Source organism: Hyperoodon ampullatus (genome assembly GCF_949752795.1).
Source record: "Hyperoodon ampullatus genome assembly, chromosome: 13".
NCBI lineage: Eukaryota > Metazoa > Chordata > Mammalia > Artiodactyla > Ziphiidae > Hyperoodon > Hyperoodon ampullatus.
The window spans coordinates 48,634,188-48,659,753 of NC_136926.1; the positions used below are offsets into that span (position 1 = coordinate 48,634,188).

The 25,566-nt window shown below is 38.1% G+C and overlaps 1 protein-coding gene across 1 annotated transcript in view; it reads right to left on the reverse strand.

Moving 5' to 3' along the window:
- Positions 1-25,566, reverse strand: part of KLHL14 (kelch like family member 14) — a gene marked incomplete at its 3' end in the record, with an annotated part of 100,379 nt that overhangs the window by 54,019 nt on the left and 20,794 nt on the right. The window contains exon 3 of the mRNA XM_079717449.1: positions 16,475-16,596. Within this exon, the coding sequence (XP_079573575.1) occupies positions 16,475-16,596 (122 nt within the window). The remainder of the gene's footprint in view (positions 1-16,474; positions 16,597-25,566) is intronic.

Here is a 25,566-nt window from a genome sequence, read left to right on the forward strand (position 1 = left end):
ATACTGTGAAAAAATCCAGAATAAAAACTTTTAGTTATAAAATAAAATAAAATAAAATAAAATAAACAGAATATGGAAAATTTAGAAATTTTCCAAAGGTCAAGAAAGGTTATTCCCTCCAATGAAAGTGTTGGGTAGTGCCACGCTTCTGGCTTCATCTTGTACCCACGTCCACTCAAGCTTTTCAGTTCAGGGCTGAAACCAGCTGGAGCAAGACATGGAAGCTGAATCCCCAATGCTGAGATTAGCAAATGAAATGGACGTTAGAGATACATATAAATTATGAGGAACATTGTGGATTATTTTCCGAATTAGATCAGGAAACCTATTTACATGTATATGTGACAAACACAATACAGGATATCCAACCTTGCAAATTTAATAATAAGATTGAAAACAAGTAACCATTACACTTCTCCTTAATTCATCTGCACATACATCTTTTGATTATCACTCAGGTGGGGAAAATGATTTGGGTTTTTGACAAGAATAAAGACAAAAAAAGGATGCCTTATCATTTTTTTTTGTTTGTTTTTTGCGATACGCGGGCCTCTCACTGTTGTGGTCTCTACCGTTGCAGAGCACAGGCTCTGGAGGCGCAGGCTCAGCGGCCATGGCTCATGGGCCCAGCCGCTCCGTGACATGTGGGATCTTCCCAGACCGGGGCACGAACCCGTGTCCCCTGCATCGGCAGGCGGACTCTCAACCACTGCGCCACCAGGGAAGCCCCTGCCTTATCATTTTTTAAAAAAATGAAAGCTCTAACGTGGAACAAGTAATTTAATCCTAGGAAATTTTATGTACACACAAAAGCAGCTACTGATATTTGGTAAAGTTAATGACTTCGGTAATGAAAAACTTCAAGCAAATTTATGAATGAACAGGAAACGAAGATCTGAGATTTACCAACATACCCAGACTGAGGAATACCTCGGCATCATTAGTTCGAGATAAATCAGACAACCGACCCAAGACAGCAAAATGCACGGCTTTCCCCTCTTTAGGCAACTGTATTTTGCCACACAGCCCTTACAATTGTAATTGCAAGTGAGAAGGTATACACAGAAAGTAGTGGAAGGAACTGCAAGGCCCCAGGAAGTGAAAATCACCTCTTTCTAAAATAATTTTCACCTACAAATAACCCAGTATGTACCATATTCTTTCTTCAATCTTCAATTAACAACAAAGGGGTAGTGGAAGTTTCAACAAAGAAACATGCATATTTAGGATATTAATATATTCCGTTTGTGCAGAGAATATTCCATTTTATCCTGCATAAAATGCTGAAGTCTAGTCTTGCTTCACCTTTAACTATTTTTACGATTTGCTCTCTGTCATTACTATAGTAATGAGAAACAGAAAACAGTGCCGGCTCTGGAGCTCTATTTGGGTACACATTTTGGCTCTGCCATTTACCATCTGTGTGACCTTGAGCAAATGACTTAATGTTTCTGTGCCTCCATTTCTGCATCTGAAGTAGAAACAATCATAGCGCCTAATACCATAGAGTGTAAATGCGAGTGAAGTGCCTAGAATGTGTGCCTTGCACACAGCAAGTGTTTAATAGCTCTTTGCTTTGTTATATTTTTTCCTGATGTGTGTCATTTGCCAACTATAGTGAGTTGAACTGTGTCCCCCAAAAAGATATGCTTAAATTCTAACCACCAGAAGCAACCTGTGAATGTAACTTATTTGGAAACAGGGTCTTTGCAGATATAATCAAGTTAAGATGAGGTCATACCGGATTAGGGTGGACCCTAAAGCCAGTGACAGATGTCTTTATAAGAGAAAGGAGAGGAAGATTTAGACACAGAGACACAGAGGAGTGACACAGGGAAAAAGGCCAGGTGAAGACAGGGCAGAGATTGCAGTGATGAAACTACAAACCAAAGAAGACCAAAGATTGCCAGGAGCCACCAGAAGCTAAGAAGAAGCAAGGAAGCATTATTCCCCTAGAGTCTTTGGAGGGATCATGGTCCTGCTGACACTTAGATTTTGGCATTCTAGCCTCCAGACCTGTGAGAGAATAAATTTTTATTGTTTTAAGCCATCCCGTTTTTGGTACTTTGTTATGGCAGCCCCAGGAAATGAATATAGCAGGTAACCTCGATGAAAAAGTGGGACTTCCCTGGTGGTCCAGTGGTGAAGAATCCACCTTCCAATGCAGAGGATGCAGGTTCGATCCCTGGTTGGGGAACTAAGATCCCACATGCTTCGGGGCAACTATGCCCGCACACCGCAACTACTGAGCCCCTGCGCTCTGGAGCCCACACGCCACAACATAGAGAGCCTGTGCACCACAACCAGAGAGCTTGTGTGCCGTAGTGAAAGATCCCACATGCCGCAACTAAGACCTGACACAGCCAAATAAATAAAATAAATAAAAATTTTAAAAAACCCCATAACTCCTCAAGGAAAATCCTTGAACAATTAAAAAACAAAAACCAAAAACAAAAAGTGGGGATTTCTAGGAAAGAATGAGGTGAGATCCCAGCACCTAGAAGAGAGCTCACAAGTGGTTCATTGGGTGTTCTTTGAATTTAGTTATTTCATGGAGTCACCGATTTTTTCACCTTGCTTAAAGGGGAATAGGTTTGGGCCAGCAGACAGCTCTCCTAAGTGACTGTGACCACATCACACAACTTTATCTAGAGCTGTGCTGTTGATATAGAAGCCACTTGTCACAAAGAGTTATCTAAGTTTAAATTCATCAACATGAACTAAAATTAGAAATTCTGTTTCTCAGTTGTATGAGCCATATTTAAAGTGCTCTATAGCCATATGGGGCTAGTGGCTACCATATTGTATTGAGAAGATATAGAACATTTCCATCATTGCATAAAGTTCCATTAGACAGCATTAGATGATATTTGTATTGTAATAGGATTTATTCAGCAGGCAAGTAAAACAAGCAGACAGTTTGTGTAGAAAAAAGAAAGTGTCATATTCTTATATTACGGGTAAGCAACTCCATTTTTTAAGGAAAAAAGAAAAAGTGAATATGGAATAATTGATACTTGGATAGCTGCTCACAGGAAGTCTCACTTGTGAATGGCCTATTGTTTTCTTCTTAAGGTCACCTACACCACTGCTTTTCTGTAATTTGGACAAAGGATATTGTATTCAATTTTTGTACACTGAAAATTAGTACCACAGAAAACTAGCCTATGTCCGATGCCAGGCATCACTATGGAAAAATATGGCTTACTTTACCTGCATCTGGTTGAGATACACCTCGTATAGAATCGGTTAATTTTTTGGTCCCTTAATACTGTGAAGGAGGTAAATGCTACAAAGTGACAAATGAGATCAAGAAATCTGTGAGCTACAATCTCTCTCCTCCTCTTCAGATCTAATCATATAGATGAATAAATTGCTATAAAAATACCAAAAATAAAACTAAAAACAGTGACTGAATCGTTTTTTTTAATCTCATGTACTCTGTGTTCAAGTAGCAAGAAATTTAATTCCAGTCCAACCAGTCTCCTGTGATTTTTTTTTCCCCTTTCATCTAAGATATTTTTAATGCTCAGAGGTGTTATAATAGAAAAGCATGTATTTTTGCCTGGTTTATACCCATCATCCTTACCATTACAACAAGACAAAAGCATTAAAGTAAAATTAATCATGTCAAAAGACTTTAGCAAAAACAAGTGAGACCATGCGTAAAGCATCGCTTTGTCTAGTGTGAAGTCACGCTCTGATTAAAAACATATAATGAAAGTGAAAGTGATACATCATTGCCTTAGCAGTAGGATTTTCTGAAAGTGCTTTGTGGTTCTCAACATAAAAATGTGGCAAGATTTTCGTCTTTGAAACTCACAATGATTATTGTTCTAGCTAAATAACTGGAATTCAATCTTAAAATTTTTTCTTTAAAGAAATTAAGACTTAAGGACCAAATAAGGCATGTCAGTAGGATTAATAATTAGCACACACTGTAAGCAGTAGTTTGCCTTGACATCCAGACACAGAGATAAGAAAGTATCTGCTCAACACTCCCCTTTTACAAAACCATCTGTAGTGCCAGCTAAATACAGACAGGCCCTTCAGGTATCTTCTATGAAGCATAACTGTTTGCTTCATCGAAAGCAATATCATTAATAAATACTAAGGTATGGTCATAGTATGATCATTACCCAGTAATGGAGTCATTTTTTATATGATACACAAAACCAAAAATTCTAACTGGCCAGATAGTCACAAAATATAGATTTAGTTCCTTGACACCACCATAGAGTCATGTTGTGAGTCTGAAAAGGAACAGTTTGCTAATTTGCACTCTTCCTTAATTACTCCTTTATTTTGATGGAGTTATTTGCATATAATAATCACTGCCCTAGGTTTTCATTTTTTTGTTGTTGTAATTTTGAAAGTCATTTCAATTCCTTTTTTATCATCTCTCTCAATGATAAAAACCATCCTATTCAATGGGAATTATGTGTATCTATAGGATTTATATCTATATTTGTTTTTGTATAACTATATTATAGATGCATACCAGCTGACATATAATGAACAGTATAACTAGTAAAAATTACATAAACTAGGACATATTTAAACTATTTGAGAGGAGTCCAAATTAGAAAAATTTCCTCTCAAATGCATTATAATAATATTTGGAGTGTACTTTAAAACTTTTCCTTTAATGTAGAGGCATCCAATCTTCTGTGAATAAAGATCAGTCCCGACAATAAAGTCACATTGATACAGGAAGAGATAGAAAGATGCATGCGTCAACTACAACTTCTGACTGATAACTGCTCATAGGAGGAGTGAGAATACTTTGCATGAAGAAGAGTGAACCAAACATTTGTTGAACATAAGGGTGCACTGTTGTAATCATTAGGGCTATTGAATAAATATTTTGATTATCCTTCTGAGAGCTTGGGAGGGTTGCATTTCTCCGCCTACTTTGAAGTTAGGTGTGGCCATGTGATTTGTTTTTACCAATAGAATATGTTAATTCAGGCCAGAAGCTTAAAGAGTCAGTGTGAAATTTTTCTCTGCTCTGCCTTGGCAACCGGAATGAGGCAAATAGTGGAATTTCCATCAATCTGAGTACCAGAGGAGGAGAAATGGAATACAGACCTAGGTAACTTACCACAGACATGTGACATGAAAAGAAATAAATCTTTACTTATATAAGCCACTAAGATTTGGGGATTGTTGTTATGACTGCCTAACCTAGCCTAGCCTCTAAAAGATATAGGCATTGGTTCTAAGAGGGCCCAGTGGCTGATGACAAGGAAACTGATCCTGGAAGGTGGAAAGATGGAAATGCACATCATGGTATGGAAAACCACTAGGTAAAAACTGTTGTTTGCTTTTACTTGGATGGTTAATCAGTTATTTAATAAACTTCCACCTCCAAGGGAAGAGGTTGGAAAACAGAATGTTGATAGTGTGTATTGGTTGCTGTTGGCTGTGCTTGGCAAGATCTGCAAAGAAGAGGTGATCTCACAAAAAACATCGGCCTATTTATAAGTAGGAGTGAAAGAAATAGTCTCAAAATCTAGGAGCGTGCAGCATTGGAAGAAGCAATGTTTTTCAGTCTCATCTGGGAAAAGATGAAATTGAAAAGAATTTTGAGCAAAAAAAGTAAATTAAAAGTCAGTTTCTGAGGGTTGGGATGAATTGGGAGATTGGGATCGACACATTCACACTATTAATGTTATGTATAAAATAGATAACTAATGAGAACTTACTGAATTGCACAGGGAACTTTAGTCAGTGCTCTGTGATGACCTAAAAGGGAAGGGAATCCAAAAAAGAGGGGATATATGTATACGTATAGCTGATTCACTTTGCTGTACAGTAGAAACTAACACAACATTGTAAAGCAACTATACTCCAATAAAAATTTAAAAAAACAACTCAGCTTCTGTCCATCAACAGAAGAATGGATAAAGAAGATGTGGTACATATATACAATGGAATATTACTCAGCCATCAAAAAGAACAAAATAATGCCATTTGCAGCAACATGGATGGACCTAGAGATTGTCATACGGAGTGAAGTAAGTCAGATAGAGAAAGACAAATAACATATGATATTGCTTATAGTGGAATCTAAATAAGGGGTACAAATGAACTTACCTACAAAACAGAAACAGAGTTATAGATGTAGCAAACAAACTTATGGTTACCAGAGGGTAAGGGTGGGGAGGGACAAACTGGGAGATTGGGATTGACATATTGACAAACTACTATATATAAAATAGATAACTAATAAGTACCTACTGTATAGCACAGGAAACTCTACTCAATACTCTGTAATGGCCTACATGGGAAAAGAATCTAAAAAAGAGTGGATATATGTATATGTATAACTGATTCACTTTGCTGTACACCTGAAACTAACACAACATTGTAAATCAACTATACTCCAATAAAATTTTTTTAAAAACCTCAGCTTACTGACAAAGAAAATAAAAGTACGGCTTTTGGAGTTCAGAGTTTTTCAGCACGAGTCACCAGTTCTCCTTGCTTGGCCCTCCAATAAACCTTTCTCTGCTCCGAACTCCAAAAAAAAAAAAACCAGAAAAAGTATTGCTTTCACAGTAATTTTACCACCTTAGAGTATCTTAGAAGAAAGTTTCAATGAAAGGAGAGACACCCAGTAAACTCTTCTAACTCAGGGAAAAGAGTAAAAAGGGAGCTTTCCGAGCAGAGCCAGGTAGATAGACAAATATATAGAGTATTAGGGAGGGAGAGAAAAGAGAGAAGAGAAAAATGGCTATAAGAAAACAAAGGAAAAAGCAATATAAGAAGTATATCAGAAAAGTGCATATGGTCACTAGCCATGGAGTAGATGGAAATATAAATATAAGAAGACAGCTAAGTTTTTTAGAGGATGAATTACCAAAAGATTCACCAGTCTGGACTACAAGAGCCTGTGACAATTAGAGACTTAAAATAACCATTGTCCCCTAAATGTCTTAGCCATGAAATGTACTTAGAAAACTCTTCCACTCCTAGGAAGTGTACAATCCTCAGGTTCACTTCAGATAAGAAAGATAATGAAAAAAGAAGAATCTTCCAAACAGTGGATCCATGGCCATGGAGAACAAAGGCTGATGAGCAGAATTAGGGAGGACTCTCATCAAGGAACACAACTTTGCATAGGCACCCTTCCAAATGTCTGTTTGGTGGGATTGCTAAATTGCTATGCTCTTTCTAAATTAAAGAGTTTGCTGTGTTCCTACTGTCCCTAATCTATCACTGTGCATTTTGTGTTAGGGAGCCAGATAATTTGTCTCTTTATTTGGTTTCCAGATCAAGAGGAGTCTCAAATGAACCCTGTGACTGAGCAGAAATGACAAATGTCATTTTTAATTGCCAGTGCAAGATGCTTGCAGCTCATTTTTTCCTCTGCTGTGCTGATGGTAGAAATGCCTGTTAAGGTAGAGCCTCATATGCCTGGATCCCTGAATGACTCAGACATCCTCTGCCAACCTGTGCTGGCATTTAGCATGAGTTAGAACTAAGTTTTTTGTTGGTTTAAGATGTTGGAGTTGTTTGTTACCACAGCATAATCTAGCCCATCCCAACTGATACACATAGCTTCATGCTAGAAATAGAAATTTCATCCTGAGTCAAAAGTGTGTCTTCTTCAGATGGCCAAGAGGCACATGAAAAGATGCTCAATATTGCTAATTATTAGAGAAATGCAAATAAAAACTACAATGAGGTACCACCTCACACTGGTCAGGATGGCCATCATTAAATGTCTACAAATAATAAATACTGAAGAGGGTGTGGAGAAAAGGGAACCCTCCTACACTGTTGGTAGGAATGTAGGTTGTTGCAGCCACTATAGAAAACAGTATGGGGATTCCTAAAAAAGTAAAAATGGAGTTGCCATATGATCCAGCAATCCCACTCCTGGGCATATACCCAGAAAAAACTATAATTAAAAAATATACATGCACCCCTATGTTCATAGCAGCACTATTTACAATAGCCAAGACATGGAAACAACCTCAATGTCCATCAACAGATGAATGAATAAAGAAGATGTGGTATATATATACAATGGAATACTACTCAGCCATAAAAAGAATGAAATAATGCTATTTGCAGCAACATAGATGGACCGAGAGATTACCATACTAAGTGAAGTAAGTCAGAAAGAGAAAGACAAATACCATATGATATCACTTACATGTGAAATCTAAAATACAACACAAATGAACATATTTATGAAACAAAAACAGACTCAGACATAGAGAACAGGCTTGTGGTTGCCAAAAAGGAGGTGGGTAAGGAGGGAAGGATTGGGAGTGTGGGATTAGCAGGTGTGAACTATTATATATAGGATGGATAAACAACAAGGTCCTACTGTATAGCACAGGGAACTATATTCAATATCCTGTAATAAACCATAATGGAAAAGAATATGAAAAAGAATATATATAACTGAGTCACTTTGCTGTACAGCAGAAATTAACACAACAGTGTAAATCAACTATACTTCAATAAAATTTAAAAATATATATGTAATTAGATTAAAAAATAAAATGTATAACTGTTACAAAAAGAAAAAGTGTGTCTCCTTCCTCAAACCTTTGATGATAGGAGCAGAAGACAAGATTCACTTCTTTTTGGTTATAAAACAATACAAAATGGAGTCAAATAAAATAAAAATGTATCAAGGGGCTTCCCTGGTGGCACAGTGGTTAAGAATCTGCCTGCCAATGCAGGGGACACGGGTCTGAGCCCTGGTCCAGGAAGATCCCACATGCCGTGTACCAATTAAGCCCATGCGCCACAACTACTGAGCCTGCGTTCTAGAGCCCGAGCCACAACTACTGAAGCCGGCATGCCTAAAGCCTGTGCTCCGCAACAAGAGAAGCTGCTGCAGAGAGAAGGCTGCGTACCACAACGAAGAGTAGCCCCTGCTCACCGCAACTAGAGAAAAGCCCACATGCAGCAACGAAGACACAACATAGCCAAAAATAAAATAAAATAAATAAATAAATTTTAAAAAATGTATAAGGGAACAACTATATTACAGATGCTGAGCCCAGAACTTTATTGTATTCTTTTATTTAATATTCACGATAAATCTAAGAGGTGAGTATAATTATATTCACAGTGCAGATGAGAAGGATCAGAGAGGAAGTAGCATGACCAAAGGCTCATGGTCAACAATGTCTGGGGGTATATTTCCATTTAGATCTGTCTGTCCTGAGAGATGTTGCTCTGTGTGTGTGTGTGCGTGTCTGTGTGTAGTTTCATTCTTGCCACTGCTTCTGAGACAGATTTAAAATGTCAAGAAATCTTCATTGAATTATGGCTTGTCAGTAATCTTACATGCAAATTTCATCACTTACACGTCTTAATTTGCAGTTTAGTTCATAAACCAATATTATATTCTTGACCTCTAGGAATAGAATATTTATTCAATTAACCTGTACTAGTTCTACTCTCTGAACGTGGAACTAATCCAAGTGCATTGGATCCATTTAGATTTTCATGGGTGCAATGGGTCGGCACAGATTAAATCCCATTCATCTGCTTGGAGTCTTGACTAACAGCACTTGTTGGTCAGACAGACTGGTGTGGTACGCGAGGCAGTACTGTTTGAGAGAAACACAGAGACCAGTGTTCTATTCCTCATCCTGCCACAAAATCATCATGGGACTCTGGGTACGACACCTCTGCTCTTTCAGTCATTTAAAGTAAAAACCAAAATTGTGAATGTGCCATAGAAGTGCTTCCATGGTCTGGTTTCTGCTAATGTCTTTAACCATATGTCATATCTTTCTCCCCTTCACTCTTTGAGTTCAGCCATGCACCTTCTTCCTACAGGGTCTTAGGACTTACTTTTAACTAACCGGAAGCAATCATCTCTCATATCTTTACCTGAGCATCTGGCTACCTCTGTCTCATCCTTCAGTTCTCAGCTCAAGTGTTACTTCTTTGGTGATATCGTCCATGACTCCTACACTAGATCTCGTCTCTCCATTACACGACTTTATATATTTTATACACTTCCTTCAGAGCACTATCACATTTTGCTATTATATATTGCTATCTGGAATTATTTACTAATGCTGATTCCCCCACTAAATCCTAAGCTTGGTGAACACATGATGCTATTTTCTCTGACTCAGTATTGTTTCTTCTGTATCTAGGACAATGCCTGCTACATAGAAGGTATCACTTATATTTGTTAAATGAATGAAATTAATGTGTAAAATGAGAGGGTTGGGTGAGAAGATCATTTAACCTTTCAGTGCTCACATTCAACGGTTTGCTGGACTTCGCCTGCAATTTGCCTAGGATTGACACAGAGCAAATCCAAGCAACCCGTATCACTCATACCTCCTTCACGCCAGATTCAGTAGCAAATACCACAGCTGGTGTGTAAAGAAGGCATCAGAATTATTGGTACTCATGCTGTTCTCTGGAGAAAAAGCAATTGCCATATTCAAGGGAGGTATATATAAATAAGAAATAAAGTCAACTGGTTTTTCTAGTCACCCAACTTACTTGAAATACAGTATATGGAGTGACCACCACACATTTTTTTTAAAAAAATCTATGAAGAATCCACTAATGCACTGGTGCATGAATACAGAGCAGCAAATAATTCAAAATATATAGCAATGTGCAGCCATGGATACCAAATTAGAATTGAGCTCACTGAAGGTAAAATTAGATGCTAACATATTTTAAAAGTCCAAACACAATTCTCTCTCCTTCTTCTTTGTCCAATGTCCTGGAAACAATTACTCCATGAATTGAAATTCAAAGTTCCAAGCTAAGAGAGAAGAACTGCCATGCTATTTTTTAAAACCTTTAGATCACTGTGTTTTCACTAACACCAAAAATAAAAATGAGAGGGGGGCTTCCCTGGTGGCGCAGTGGTTGAGAGTCCGCCTGCCGATGCAGGGGACGCGGGTTCGTGCCGCAGTCCGGGAAGATCCCACATGCCGCGGAGCGGCTGGGCCCGTGAGCCATGGCCGCTGAGCATGCGCGTCCGGAGCCTCTGCTCCGCAACGGGAGAGGCCACAACAGTGAGGGGCCCGCGTACCAAAAAAAAAAAAAAGAGAGAGAGGGGTATGTCTACTCTCAATTGAACCTACCTTAGGAATTCCTTGAAACGGTCCCATACAATAGGTCTCTTGGCTAACTCACCAGCCCCACCACATACCTCCCCAACCTCAGGCTCTCCTATAGATACACAGATTCATTTCAGTTTCTAGAAGGCCCCAAGTCTCTCTTGCCTTTTGGCACTCCCAGTACTGGACCCTTTTATTAAAATACTTTATCACCCACCTCGTTGCATCAATAATTCCTACCCGTTTTTTCCAGCTTTACAGAAGGTCACTTTTAGGAAAGCCTCCCTAACCTCCCACGTTTAGATGAAGGGCCCTTTTTGTGCTCCCATAGCAGCCAAGCTTCCCCTGTCTATCCCTCAGCACACTCTTACTGTAATTGCTTCCTCTGGTTTTTGGAAGGAGAGATGATCACATTCTACTTTACCACCCAACACAGAGTGGGTATGCAGTAATTGCTTCCTACATAAAGGAATAAGGTCTGTAGTTAAGTCTAAATTCTTCCCAGGCATTTTGAGTCATTCTGGAAGCACATAGTTGTTTTCTGAGGTTCTCCTGCAATGACAAGTGCACTATCTACAGACCCTACCTATCTGTCTAGAAATTAAATTAAATTAAACAATTTGTGGGTTTTGGTTCTTGGTAATAAAGATCATATGAATAGAGGAAACCTACAGGGATAAAACCCTCAATTAAGCTTACTTTTTATTTCTTTCAAAACAAATTATAAGAAATGATTGTTTTCGACTAACTTGCCTTTCCTCTCAATATAACCTCAAAGAACAGAAATGAACTGAAATCAAGAAACAGAAGACCAAGAAAAAAGTCTGATCAAAACTGTCAATGTGCAGGCTTATTATTCCCTGAATAACCAGCAATTAAACCATTCTCCACTGCTCAAATATCAGATAAACATCAAATCTATATTTATCTTTTGGCACTGAAGTTCAATGTCTCAGATAAGATGTGTTTTCTCAATAGTCTTTCTTCAACATTTATGGAAAGTATATATATTTTTAAAAATGAAGAGTCCACCAGCCTCTGATCTTTGTTACTCTCCTAAAAGAAATCGATGATGTCCAGTCCCGGGACCGTTCCTGTGTGGTGGATGGGATCAAGTTCACGGTCCTCCATGAACCAGAGAAGACAACCCAGGAAACCTCTGCACAATGGTTTCTTTTATTTTCTATGAATGAAAAAATACAAGTCCCCAAATCCTTGCACTACCAAGCAAAAAACAGAATTGTAAATTGAAAGGAAGAGGAAAAAAGGCATTTCCCCCTCCCTCTAATGAAGGGAACTGCAAGTGGCCAAAACAAGGAACACACATTTCTAACCTAGCTCTTCTAGTTTTTATTCTAACCTTATTAAAGGGAACTCCTCAGCAGCACATGGAGAGATAAATCTATATTTTGAAATCCTTTTTCCTGGTATTGTTCACAGAAAACATTAAGAAGCAACTAATAAGTAGAATCTCTTATCTGAAATGTAGGAAAAAGGAAGTCAATTTCCAGGAAACACTTTACTGACCAGTAAAGAACGTGGTCAGTGGGGAACCCAAATAGAATAGACAGCCCCTCTGTACTGTCTCCTGGGAAGGAAGGTAAGCTGCTTCCACACGAGGACTTCATAAAAACTTTGATGTGTCAGTCATATGCTATGAAAGTACATACTAGCCATGGGAACTGTTTTGTTTGATCTTTAAACGAAGGATTTAGGACCTGCAAAGTGCAAGAGGCATGCTTTTTGCATTGGCCATTTTAGTATTCATGTCTCCTGTACTGCTTCCTAATAGGTTAAGAATGAAATGGCAGACTGCGTGCAGGAGTGAGAAATGCAAGAAAAGCAGTACTGTAAAATAAAAATGAACAAAAGTGCATTTCAACTTCCCTTTCATTATTAACAGTCAAGAGAACAATGCCAATACTTAACATTTCACATTTACAAAAGGACCTACCGTCATTTTTACAGGGTATTTCTCAGTACTTTGCTGATAGAGGCTGGGGAATCTGTTACTATTCTTAATATTAATTCTATAATGTTAAACAAGTGATTTTTTTCCAAAGAGGAGGATAAAAATGAAGGTTGTGTTAGTATGTTACTAAGTCTTTTCAGTGAGAATAGTCATCCCCTTTGCTGTTTGGGTAGACCAAGCCACTGGTTAGCTGACTGTTGAATTCTGTTTTCTTTATGTTAGGTAGAACCATTTTTTCACCTCCACTCACCTCCACTCCATTCAATTTCTTGTTATTTGTGGACCCCTTATATAGTGTTTCTAAAACATAAATAACATAACAGAATAAGAGCTAAAGAAAATTATGACTGACTTTCCTTTTAATTCTTCTTGGTTTTATTACATGTGTAAGTGGTGTGGCACCCATAAGTGGGCAGCTGTGCTCCTGCCCGTGGATGGCACCCTTCTAAAAGCAGCATGTCTGTGAGACAGGATGGAAAATATTTGCTCAAGCCAAGTGGGTAAAGGATTCTAAGATTCAGAGGCTCTAGCTAATCTCAGGTTTTAGGTTTTTGCTGGTTAGCTTATTTGTTAGTTTTTATGGAGAGAGTCATTCAGTAAACGAGCAGACGCCACACCAGGAACTGTTTCCTAGTATTAATTGTCATCCTCAACTCCCTGCCAATTAGCTTGGCAGTTCTTCGGGGTCAAAAAAAAAAAAAAAATGACCATGGGAAGCTCTGCAATCCCTAATGTTTCATTGGATTTGGAGAGAATTTGGATACTTTCTTATTCCAATAAGAAACATTTCTTCATTTATTATTAGATGGGCCAAAGAGTGTGGAAATTGATCAATTACCTGACTTATTTATTCAGTTTAGCCAAATAAGATGCCTTAATTAAAAAATACAAACCAGAAGCAGAAATCATCCAAATAAACTGTCTATATTTCTCCAATAAACCTAAAAAATATGCTTTCACTTGGGACCATGTAGTCACAGCCCAGCAAGTAATAAACTCTATTTTTTAAAGTACAAGCCAAGTGAAATGAAGAGTACAAGTAGAGTAGACATTTATTTCAAAGCTGTGAGCTGCCTGAGTATAGGAAAAAAGATTCAAGATCTTTGAAAATGTTTCCATTATTTGAACTTTTCTATACATTAATGTCTTTATTTCCTCCAATTTCAAATTTGATGAATGGAGTCAACAGAAACCCATCTATCTTTACTTCTTAGTCTGCAGATGACTACATTCAACATATAAAAACTAGAGAAAATGGTCTCCCTACTGAAGCAGTGGGTATTTGTGTTGTGTCTGTTAAAATGTAATTTGTCTCCCCTCTTCCTGGAGAGCTTGAGTTGACTGAGGCCTCCAAGGTATAAAGGTACATACAGTTCTTACACTAATATAGGTAACAGTGTTACAACAATAGCAATAGTATCTGCAATTTACTGAGTTCCTGCTATGTGCTAGATGATTTACAAACACAATTTTATTTTAAAAGTACTCAAAGGATGCTGTAGAATGAAGAAACCATGACTCAGGACATGTATATGACTTGCTCAAGGTCACAGATGTGGGTTCGAAGCCAGGTCTGACTGACTCAAGTTCATGCTTTCTTACTACATCTTGCTAAGTAAAGAGTTAAATCAGGCAATATGAAAAAATGAAGTAGGGTGACCCCATGTTCCAGTCTATACCCGTTGCCCCAGCATAATTAACAGATCCCCATTTCATGCTCTAAAGTCTCCTAGGTTGAACAATAAATTGGATGATCACCCTGTCTCTGAACAAGGCTTGAAATGAGCCTAAGACTTTTCTTAGGTATTGTTCATAATGCTTTAATTAATCTTTTTGCCTTTAACGTAGGGCTTCAAACCACTAGAAAATTGGACCTTGCCTGATGTATTTGGGAGAAGAGATGGATTTGTGAGTGAATACCATTTATCGCTTGGGTGTAATATCTCCCTGCCCCTTGGCCTCTGTTTCTCTGTCATCTCTCATCAAGAATCTCTTGTTCTTCCTCTTTCCTCTCTCCTCCTCTCCATATCCATGTCTACTTCTGTGTAGGTTTTCTCTATTGATCAAGTGTCAGAAAATTGATTCTTTGGTTTTACTTTAGCTTGAGTTTCTGACGAATCTTGAAAATACAGCTTGCTCAACTCATTCAGATGTTTAAACCACTATGAATGGTATTTTTGTCAAAAAGAGAATAAAAATCATTTGAAGGCATCTCTAACTTATTTTCCTTTCTTCCTTCCTAATCTGGCTTCTACTCTCCATCACTTCGTTACTACAACCAGAGTGTATAGGTGTCCAGGGAGCTTTCTCATTGCAGTTCCTGGACGATGCTACTGCAGGTTTCGCTGGGGTAAGCCAGCTCCAAAATGTATTATTTCAAGCACCGCCTCACATGTCTTTGCTCCTCTCCTGCATTTATGGGCAAACTGTTGTCCTGTTTCTGTTATTTTAAAGGGCTTTCAGTAGGAGGAGAGGAAATGACTTTTTAAAAAATCTGCTAAAATATATAACTGCTTAAAAGACACATGCAATAAGAAAATCTAACTTTCACTTTTGTCGGTTTTAAATGTATGGCTTTGATTTATGGATCAAAATTGCTCATTTATTGTTTTATCTACACAGCTCTGGGCAATTTTGACAGTTAAAATTTAGTTTTATTGACCAGTGCAGCCACGGTCAATAAAGGGGACCGGTGCACACAGCCCGCTGCACTCAAGAAACGATGATTTTTGATTCCATGACCGAGTCAGATTGGGAATCATAACCGATGTAACAATAAGTTCCAAATCTCAGTGCCCAAGGCAAGAGGTTTGCTGTAAAACACAATCACCCTTTAAGGAGGGGAGGAGAAGAATCTTGGGTGGAAGTTTCAAGCACAATTTAATGCAGCAGGGAGAGGTCCTGGGTATATCTGTCCATCTGAACAGTGGAGCAATGGAAGGGAATGGTTCTCTAAAGACCCGGGGCCACAGATTAAAGGTTAATGAGGAAAGATGCCTAAAAAGCAAAATGAACATTAGTTACAGAGACAATGAACATTAGTTACAGAGACAATGAACTAAACAATCATTTTGACATGAGAAAATTTACTAGTGCTATTAACCAAGCTTTCCCTTTTCCAAGAGCAAAACCATAATGGAAGAATTTCTTTTGGTCTTCCCTCCCCCTCTGTGGCAACACACACAGAAACACCAACTCAAGTGCACTGATTTTAGGCCAGTTTTAATTTAGGCCTCTTCCACTACCAAATCGGTCACTCTGCAATGTTAATTTAGTCTTTTACTTTAAATCCCCTGTGATACATAAACACACCTCCAAAGGGTAACAAATCAATAAAATGTCTAATTTGATTAACCATGTTTTCAAATTCATCAAGATAGCTCTAACCTGAAATAAATAGGTGGGTAAATAAACAAAGAAAGGCACTCACTTGTGAGGATTTTCCATGTCTTCTTTTCATCATCATAGTACTGAACCAAATTGCTGGGGAGCCGGTCCGGCCCAGGAGGCAATCCACCAACCAACAACAGCATTTTCTTGTTAGAGCGAATTCTTCACCCAAAACAAAAGAGGAGATGAATAACCACATTATTGTAGAGCCTCTTTAGTGGCAACAAAATCATAACCATCAAAAGAATGTTCCCTGCTTGCAGATTTCTATTTCATTTTTTTCCTGTTTCTTCTCCCATTCATGTCTCAACCATTTTTTTTGAACCAAGCAGAAAAATGATCAGAAGCACGGCATATCCCCATACTCAAGGAATAATAAGCTCCTTTTATGCAATTTGTTAGCGGTACATTCTAGAATGACCTTTTTCTTATATTATCCCTTTAAATCATCACTCTTTACAGCTGAGTACACATGAAATGCTCTGGAGTTGTACTAAGGTTACGCATTAAAGTTGCATGTCAAAAATCGTATTAGTCAAAATCATTATTATAAACCATTCTCCACTCAAAGAACCTTGAAAAAATTAAGGTTATGCAGAGACTTTGTGAGCCAACTCTTTAATCACCCAGCGAACTTCAAATACCAGTTTGGTACAATTAGTAGCACAGGGCTAACTGGGGTGGGTTCACCAGCACGAACAGGACTTTTTGTTTAATTTATCTGAGACTTCTGCCTTCATCCTCTTCCCAGCTCCTCCTCCCCCTCCCCCCATCCCAGGGCACCAGGGGCAACACAGCAGCACCAATTGGTAAAAATGAGACTGTGAGGTTGTTTTGAGCCTCCCCAGAGTGGAGCCCTGCCAACGCTTGCCACTGATCCAGCGGCATGAACTTGCTCAGCTGTGCAAAGTCACTCTAATTCCCTCCCTCTGTTTTTCTACCTTCTCCCCCCAGGGGGCAACCACTGAAAGGAGTGACTACCCACCCATCAAGAGCTGGCAATTCGCTGCTATTAACCGTGACTGTGATTCCCAGTCTGCCTGGCAGTTCCTGAGAACAGGCCTGCAATGTCTCATATGCAGTAAAAGCTATAAGATGCACCCTGGCCGGCACACTCGACCTGATGGATGTATGACCCTCGGGAACAGTAATGGATTGAGCTCACTTGCGATTGGACGGAGGAGGGGAGACCCAGCCCCCTACAAGGGCCCTGCTGACTTAACGGTTGCTTTACATATAATTGAAACTTTCGTTCACCTGAAAGGCTGAAGGTGGTGGTGGAAGAAACGAAACAACCATGAGTAAAGGAAAAAGTCAGTAAATGTAAAAGGGTTCCTCTTAAATTTGATCACCACCCACAGCGTGGCTCAGAATCTATTATTACATATTCAGCCGGTCGTTCTGATTCAAGGACGCTTGGCGAAGTATGCCCTAGTGGAGAAGCACTGTTTGTTGGTTAAGAACCTAACATTCGGAGAGTTAACTGAAGACAGTTAATGACATTTCCATGGGAAGGAAGGGAACAAGAGAATTCCTTTAATGAAACTCTGGTGCCATAGAATGCCTCGTATATGCCTCAGCAGAAAAAAATACTTTCTGGAAAACCTCCTATCAGGGACTCATGCATAGGGGGAGCTGTACTTGTAGAAGAATGTTCAATGTGATATCAGCTTGCTATATTAATTTTGCCACAAACAAAAATACTCGACTTCTTTGAAGCTGAAGTACTTTAGAACTGTATCTATATGCCTTATAGATCAGTAGTTGGGAAACAAAAACAATACAATAGCAAAGAGCTCCATATTTTGAGGATGTCAACGATTGGGGTGGTTTGTTGACAGGGGTTAAGAAAATTCAGTGCAGTAAGTACCTCTCTTTTATTTGCAAACAATACATAATTCATGTGCCATATAATCTCCTAAATGCCTGGTTACAGAACTAATATAAGACATTTTTTTCCTGTAGGTTTTTTCCTGTAGGTTTACTCAAATAATCAAGTATAAGTTAAGATGAAAGCCTCTATATTTTTACATGGCTGTCAGTTTCCACGTGTAGACAGACCTGTTCAATGGGAAGTCACGATTCTGTGGCTTTCGTGATCTGACACATGTATGTGCTCTAGACTGAAGGTGGGGACAGATGGACCGTATCTACCGGTTAGACATAGAGGCAAGGACTCATTGGAATGGTGGTATGACCGAAGCAATGTAATTAAATCTTTGTTTTAATATTTAAATAAATGTACTGCTTTTAAAATGTGTTTCATGAGTGACAAAGGGAGATAAACGCATTGGCTCAAATATGTTTGTAAGGGCGTTTCATTCATTGATAAGGCCAGTTTCCCTGGACCAATCCCATTGGTGATTTTCACCACCTCCTTAGATGGACCGTCTCTGCAGATGAGGAGCAGATTGACAGTCTTTGTCCTTTGTGCCCAAAGAGCCAGTCATTGCCATTTGTCCCCTAAGAACTGGACTGAGATTACCGATACATAAACCACTGATCAACTGGCAAATCGTAACAACTTCCACCCTGCCAGCAAAGACACTGTTTAAAGGTTAGCTGGCATAGCAGCTATGAGAGACTTCACGTCAACTAGGACAAGTCTCTAAACCACCCAGCCCTCCTGAAGAATTACATGGAAGTAAAGTAAATCCCAGCTCCCCTCATTGGCTGTGTGTTTTCTGTAAAGGAGCAGTTCTCCTAGTACATTACATTTGGCCTTCTTGGTGAGTGAAGACACATTCTAAAGCTTTTGCACTATTATATTTATATCAACATTCATTCATTTTATGGCTTTCTTACTTGCAATATTTTGTTTCTAGAGTTTAGTGTTACTCAATGTTCCAACCCGGTATTAATATTATTTAATTCTAAATAAAGCTTAAAACTCTACCTTGTGAAGGTGAAGCACATAGAAAGCAAAAACAGGATAAAGCACGTGAGAAGTAGCATAGTACAGAAGAAAGAACACATAAAATAACAAAACACATTTAAGTGATTTTCTCACCATTTTCTCCATTGACTCTCAAAACAGCCTTACATCATAGGTATAGTTCCATTTTATAGAAAAGTGAGAAAGTTCTTATAGTCAAATAAAGTGGCAGAAACAGTGTTCAGACCTAGACTTTCTAACTTTACCAGGTCCATGATCTTTTTAAAATTCAAATTTATTTAAAATTTTTTAATTTTACCATAAATTCTGGTTAAGACCCAGGTGACCTGGATTCTAGGGCTGATTTTGCTATTCAGCAGAGTGACTTTGTATAATTTACTTGGCTTCTTGGAGCCTACGTTTTCTCATCTTTAAATAGAGGAGTAATATCTGATCTGCATCTTCAGAGGATTGTCATGAGAATTATGTAAAACAATGAAGTGAAAAGTTCTATGTAAACTCTAAGGTAAATTATTATTAATTTATCTTTAGTATTGACAATACGCTGTGGGCTTTATTTCATTATGCCAAACCTGATTAGTTAAAAAAGAAAAGTAGTATTTTTCACAGAGATACTTGTTGAGTTCATATATATAAATACAAGTTAATTAAGAGGGTTTCACTACCTACCTGTTATCTTATAATTGTATGTTCTTAGAAAATTATCATTTTAATTATATTGGCTATTTTGAGCCTTGTTATAAGAAAATATACATCAGACATCATGTAAAACGGTGAACATTTCTGGATCCAAATAAAGAGACCTATTAGAGATTACTCTACATTTCTTATTTCTTAAGAATAAAACAAATGAGAAAAACCAGCACATATTTTACTTTGATATAAATGCAATGTCAACTATTCAATTACTCCTAGAAACTAATACATGTGAATAATTCCTGTGGAAAAGCTTCCATTCTTTTTACAGTGTGCAATTATAATAGTGACAATGACAATAATGACAGATAATAATGAATGCATATTGGATATCGAAACCTCTGATTATCATGCCATTTATTTGATGTGTGTGAACTTCAATTTGAAAACACCATGAAAAAAGATACCTTGTGAACTAGAAAAGTAAAATTAGAAGAATCTGAATTAACTTGCTGAAGGGGGTTTCAATTATTCTCTTCTAAACAATTCCAGTGGAGCCTTACAGGTTTAATTTTAGATTAGGCAAAATCTACAATATTGCAATAATTAGAGTTCCTTCATATGGCAACATAGTATACTTTTTAGAAGCTCTTTACACAGGAAGCCAATTTAGCCAAAATTAATCTGTTCTCTTTAAGTCTGTTAATATTTTAAAAATACTCCTTTTTACTCCTCATCTTAGCACCACTTAGACCAAAGTAATATATTTAAGAGTTAAATAATTAGAGAAACTTAAAGAGCTGAGTATATTGTGATTAATAATATTATTTAGATGCCTTTGGGTCCCTAGATTCTTGCAAAGAAAAATATAAGGTTAAAAAGGCGATGGAATTTGAAGGTCTCCTTTGTTCCAGCTCAGTAATTGCCCAACATTTACCATGTGTCACATTTGTGCGTGTGTGTGCGTGTGTATGCGTGTGCGCTCGCGCGCATAGGTACTTTGGTTCCAGGGATGAATGATTGAAGGATAACCTAAAACCTCCTGGTGTAAACAAATTTTTCATCATACTGGTGTTCTAAGTATGGTAAAGTCTCATTTATTTATATTTCAGTGATTTGGAACTTCAATAATTGGGAAACAGGCCAGATAAAGTTTTCCTTCCCAGGATACATATAAAAATTTTTTATTAACTAGATTGCAAGAAGCATTTTAACCAATTTAAGAAATCAGCTGGTCTGCTGGCACTTTAGAGCCACCCATGTACATTTAGGCTACGTTCAGTTTGCAGATAACAAATCATTATTTATTTATTAAAGAAAATGTTCTGCAATATTCTTAAGAATCATTAAGTCAGAGAGTTAGAAGAGAACTTTGAGGTCATCTCGTTCAGGGATTTCCAAGTCTGGCAAGTCATCAAAATCATCTGAGGGGATTAAAAAATTAAGATTCTTGAGATAGATTCTTAGGTCCCAATTCCCGGAGATTATGATTCAGTGGGATGAAGCCTTAAAAATCAATAATGTTTCACAGTTTTCTGGTTGATTCTGACACACAGCCAGACTTGAGGCCACTGATTTGGTCCAGTTCTCTACATAATGTAGAAATCCTTTCAACAGTTTTTTTTTATAAGTATTCTTATTAATTTGGAAATTTATAATGAAATGGACCTTAGTTTTTCAAATGCACTCTGTTGTGGAAAGTTGTTGGATAGTTGTGTTAGATTGATTTTTTTCTCCTTATGCTGAGCTGAGAATCTGCCAAAGTCTTTCAGAGAAAAAGAGCAAGGTGCTGTCATGGCAGCACCTCCGATAATGGCAGATAGTTGCTATATGTCTTCTCTTTAGCATGTTGAAAATTTCCATTTCTTTCTGAAAAAAATTCCATTTTCCTTATTAAAAATGTACTCAATATACCTTATTAGAACTGTACACAATATAACAAATATGATATTGATATGTGATGTGATGTATTTTTTTAAGGCTTTTTAAAAATCACAATGGTCTTTCAGCTGTCACAGTGCAGTGCTGGTTCCTGTACAGCTTCCAGCTGACTACAAATACAGATTGTTTTTAAAAAACCAACCCAGGTTGTCAAGTCAGGCGTTTCCCTCTCCTATATTTCTACTAGTTAAATAATTTAAATATCAATGCATTACCCTTTTTAAATGCTTTTATATCCTCTATTGATTGAGACACTGTGTTTCAATTAATTTATCATTTAGCAATTATTAATTGAGTTTCTACTATGTTCCAGTTTCTACTATGTTCTAAACACTAAAGGTCACGGTGCAAACAAGAGGAATAAATTCCCTGTTCTTCATGGCAGTTACTTCCATTCTAATAGGGATATCTACTGGAAATATCACAATTCTCCAAGCAGGACAGCCTGGTTGTTAAGAGTGTAGGTCTCACAATTGGGGTGAGACTTTTGGCTTCAGCTCTTCTGAGATGAGTGACCTTGGGCTAGCTTCTTTGTCCTCTTGAATCTCGTTTGTAAAACTGGGATAAGAATAGACCTAAGGCATAGGTTTGTTTAATCTTCAGGATTAAAAAAAATATATGCAAAGCATTTACAGCAGTGCTAATTAAATGCTGTCTATCACCATCCTCCTCCTCCTCTCATCGCCATCATCCTCAGTATAGCTATTCCTTTGTGTAATCTGCAGGTTTGATAAGCGAGTAGCCCATGTCCCCATCCAAATTGTATTACTTAGAAGTAATAGCACCACATTTCCATGGTTTAGATATTTTAGTCATCCCAACTCGTTCTCTCTGAAATGATACATAAATACTGGGATTTTTACTCTGTAATTACCCATATATGGTCTTCAGAGGAGTACTGTCATTTTTTTTTTTAAACAAAAATGTAACGGAAAAACTAAGCAGTTTTGAAGGGGCACTGTAAATGGAGGTAGATAATAATTATTCCCTCTTTTAAAGGCCGAGTTAATTTTAATTTGAGAATCAGCCAGACCTGGACTGAAGTTCTCTTTTTACCACTTCATACGTTTATGTACTTGGGCTGGTATTCAACCTCTTGAAGCCTCAGTTGCCTCATCTGTAAAGTGGGAATGTTGTGAGGGTTAAATGAAGTCATTTAAGCATAATTTGGAAAAGAAATGGCTGCAACTCATAAACAAAATCACCTCCTAGAGCTAGTCTCTTCAACCAACGAAAGGCACTTTGTGCTGCTGTTGCCTTTAAAGATGAATGTCTCTGCACAGTGAGGGGAGACAAAAATCTGATGCTCTCGGGACTTCCCTGGTGGTGCAGTGGTTAAGAATCCACCTACCAATGCAGGGGACACGGGTTCAAGCCCTGGTCCGGGAAGATCCCACATGTCGCAGAGCAACTAAGCCCGTGCGCCACAACTACTGAGCCTTCGCTCTAGAACCCTCAAGCCACAACTACTGAAGCCCGCACGCCTAGAGCCCGTGCTCCGTCACAAGAGAAGCCACCACAGTGAGAAGCCTGCTCATCACAACGAAGAGTAGCCCCCGCTCGCCGCAACTAGAGAAAGCCCGCGCACAGCAAAGAAGACCCAACGCAGCCAAAAATAAATAAGTAAATAAATAAATAAATGTATAAAAACAAACAAACAAACAAAAAACTGATGCTCCCAACATGATCCAGTAGGGAGAGGCTGGAGAAGACTGGAAGAAGTTACGCCTCTTTCCCACGACTTTCCAACTTCAGTGAACTTTGCTAACCCTATGATGGCTTAGCATTTTATACAAGTGGTGAGTGAATGGGCAATTTCACATCTGGTGGTACAGCAGTGGTGTTTGGTAGTGATCCGGAGGCAGGGAAATTCGGGAAGATGTAAAGCCCTGGGGATTCGCAGAGACAAAGACAGGTTTTGGATTTCCACAGGCCTTTGGATTGAAGGGGTTTGCAACAATTTTACCAGATTTTTTACCAGAACTGAAAAGCCACCAGCTGACATCTGAGTTGCATATGGAAAATATGTATGTAGTTCCCATAGTAATCAATCGATAAATGACAATGATTATTGTTATGCATAATTATTAAGCTTACAAAGCACTCATTTGAAAATCCATCTTTGGAATTTTGGCAGTTTCTTTTACTGTTTAGAAGCCTTTTCAGGTACCATAGGTGCACTGTTTATAAACAGTCAGAATGTTTACTGCACAAGCAAGTTTAACAAAAATATAAAACCACTGGGCTTCCTACAATGGCATTGGTCTAGATCTCATTCATAAATTCAACCCACTCATTCTTGGCTGCCATCTCTCTCTGTTAAGGAAGTCCCCAAACCTTATGATATCCAACTCTCCAAACTGTATGGTAATCTTGACTCTTCTCTCATTTTCCTGCTATAGTCAATGTTATACCAAATCCTATGAATTCTAGAGCTGTAACATGTACACACTGCTACATTTAAAACAGATAATCAACAAGGACCTACTGTATAGCACAGGGAACTCTGCTCAGTATTCTGTAACAACCTAATTGGGAAAAGAATTTGAAAAAGAATAGATACATGTATATGTATAACTGAATCACTCTGTTGTACACCTGAACCTAACACAGCATTGTTAATCAACTATACTCCAATATATAAAAAAAATATATCTCTTCATTTCAACCAAACTGCCAGTAGCCTGATTCAGCTGGGTTGACTTTCTCTTGAGCTGTTGTAATAGTGATGTCCTTGCTTTGTGAGCTTCTGCTCCCATCTAATTTACCCTACATGCTTTATCAAATGAATTTCAGCAAAGCCTGACATTAATGATCAATTACTTCAGTCCTCTTTTTATAAACTATCAAAGAATTCCCCATTACTTATCCTTGATAAAATGCACATATCCTCTACATTATAGCCTCCTTTTTCTCTCTTTGTCTCTGTCTCTCTCTCTTTGTCTCTCTCAAACACTCTCTCTCTCTTTCTCTGTCATAGGTAAGTGCCTTGCTTGAGACTCTTTTCACAGATAAAACAGTTTCTGAGTTAAGAGCTGAAAAACTTGAAAGAGGAATTTCAGATGGAAACTGCTTAGACCATGGGGAAAAAGTAAACAGAGAAAGATCCCAAATCAGTACCCAAGAGGAGACTTTCCAGATCAGCTAGCCTTCCCTAAACTTCCAGCTAGAAGGGTACCCAAAAGTCCCCAGAGGAGAGCTGCTACCCCTTTCTTAAATTTTTCCAGAGAAGTAAACTTCCTGGAGAACTTGTTCCAGCTGATTTGCTGTTGTATTTAGTTTTTTTTTTTTTTTTTATCATAGCTGTTCTTGGTAATTACACAGCAGCTTTCATCAGAAGAGCCTTTAAATAGACCTGGTAATGCCTCTCCAAGGTAGGTAAACATAAAGTATCATTATCCCCATTTAACAGATGAAAGAATAGAGGAAAAAGGGTTTGGGCACCTTTTCCAGTGCCTCAGGATGGGTATTATTTCTTCCATTTCACAGAGGAAATGTCTCTAGGGCTTTCGTACACAACCCTTCTGTGATTCTCAGGAATGGCTGAAAATGTCTTTGCTTCCATCTTCTGACACTTTTTCTCCCACCAGGAGTCTGGCTGTTTGGTGACTGGAGAATGGTCAGTCATATACAGTATTTAGTTTTCCTAAAATGGAAGT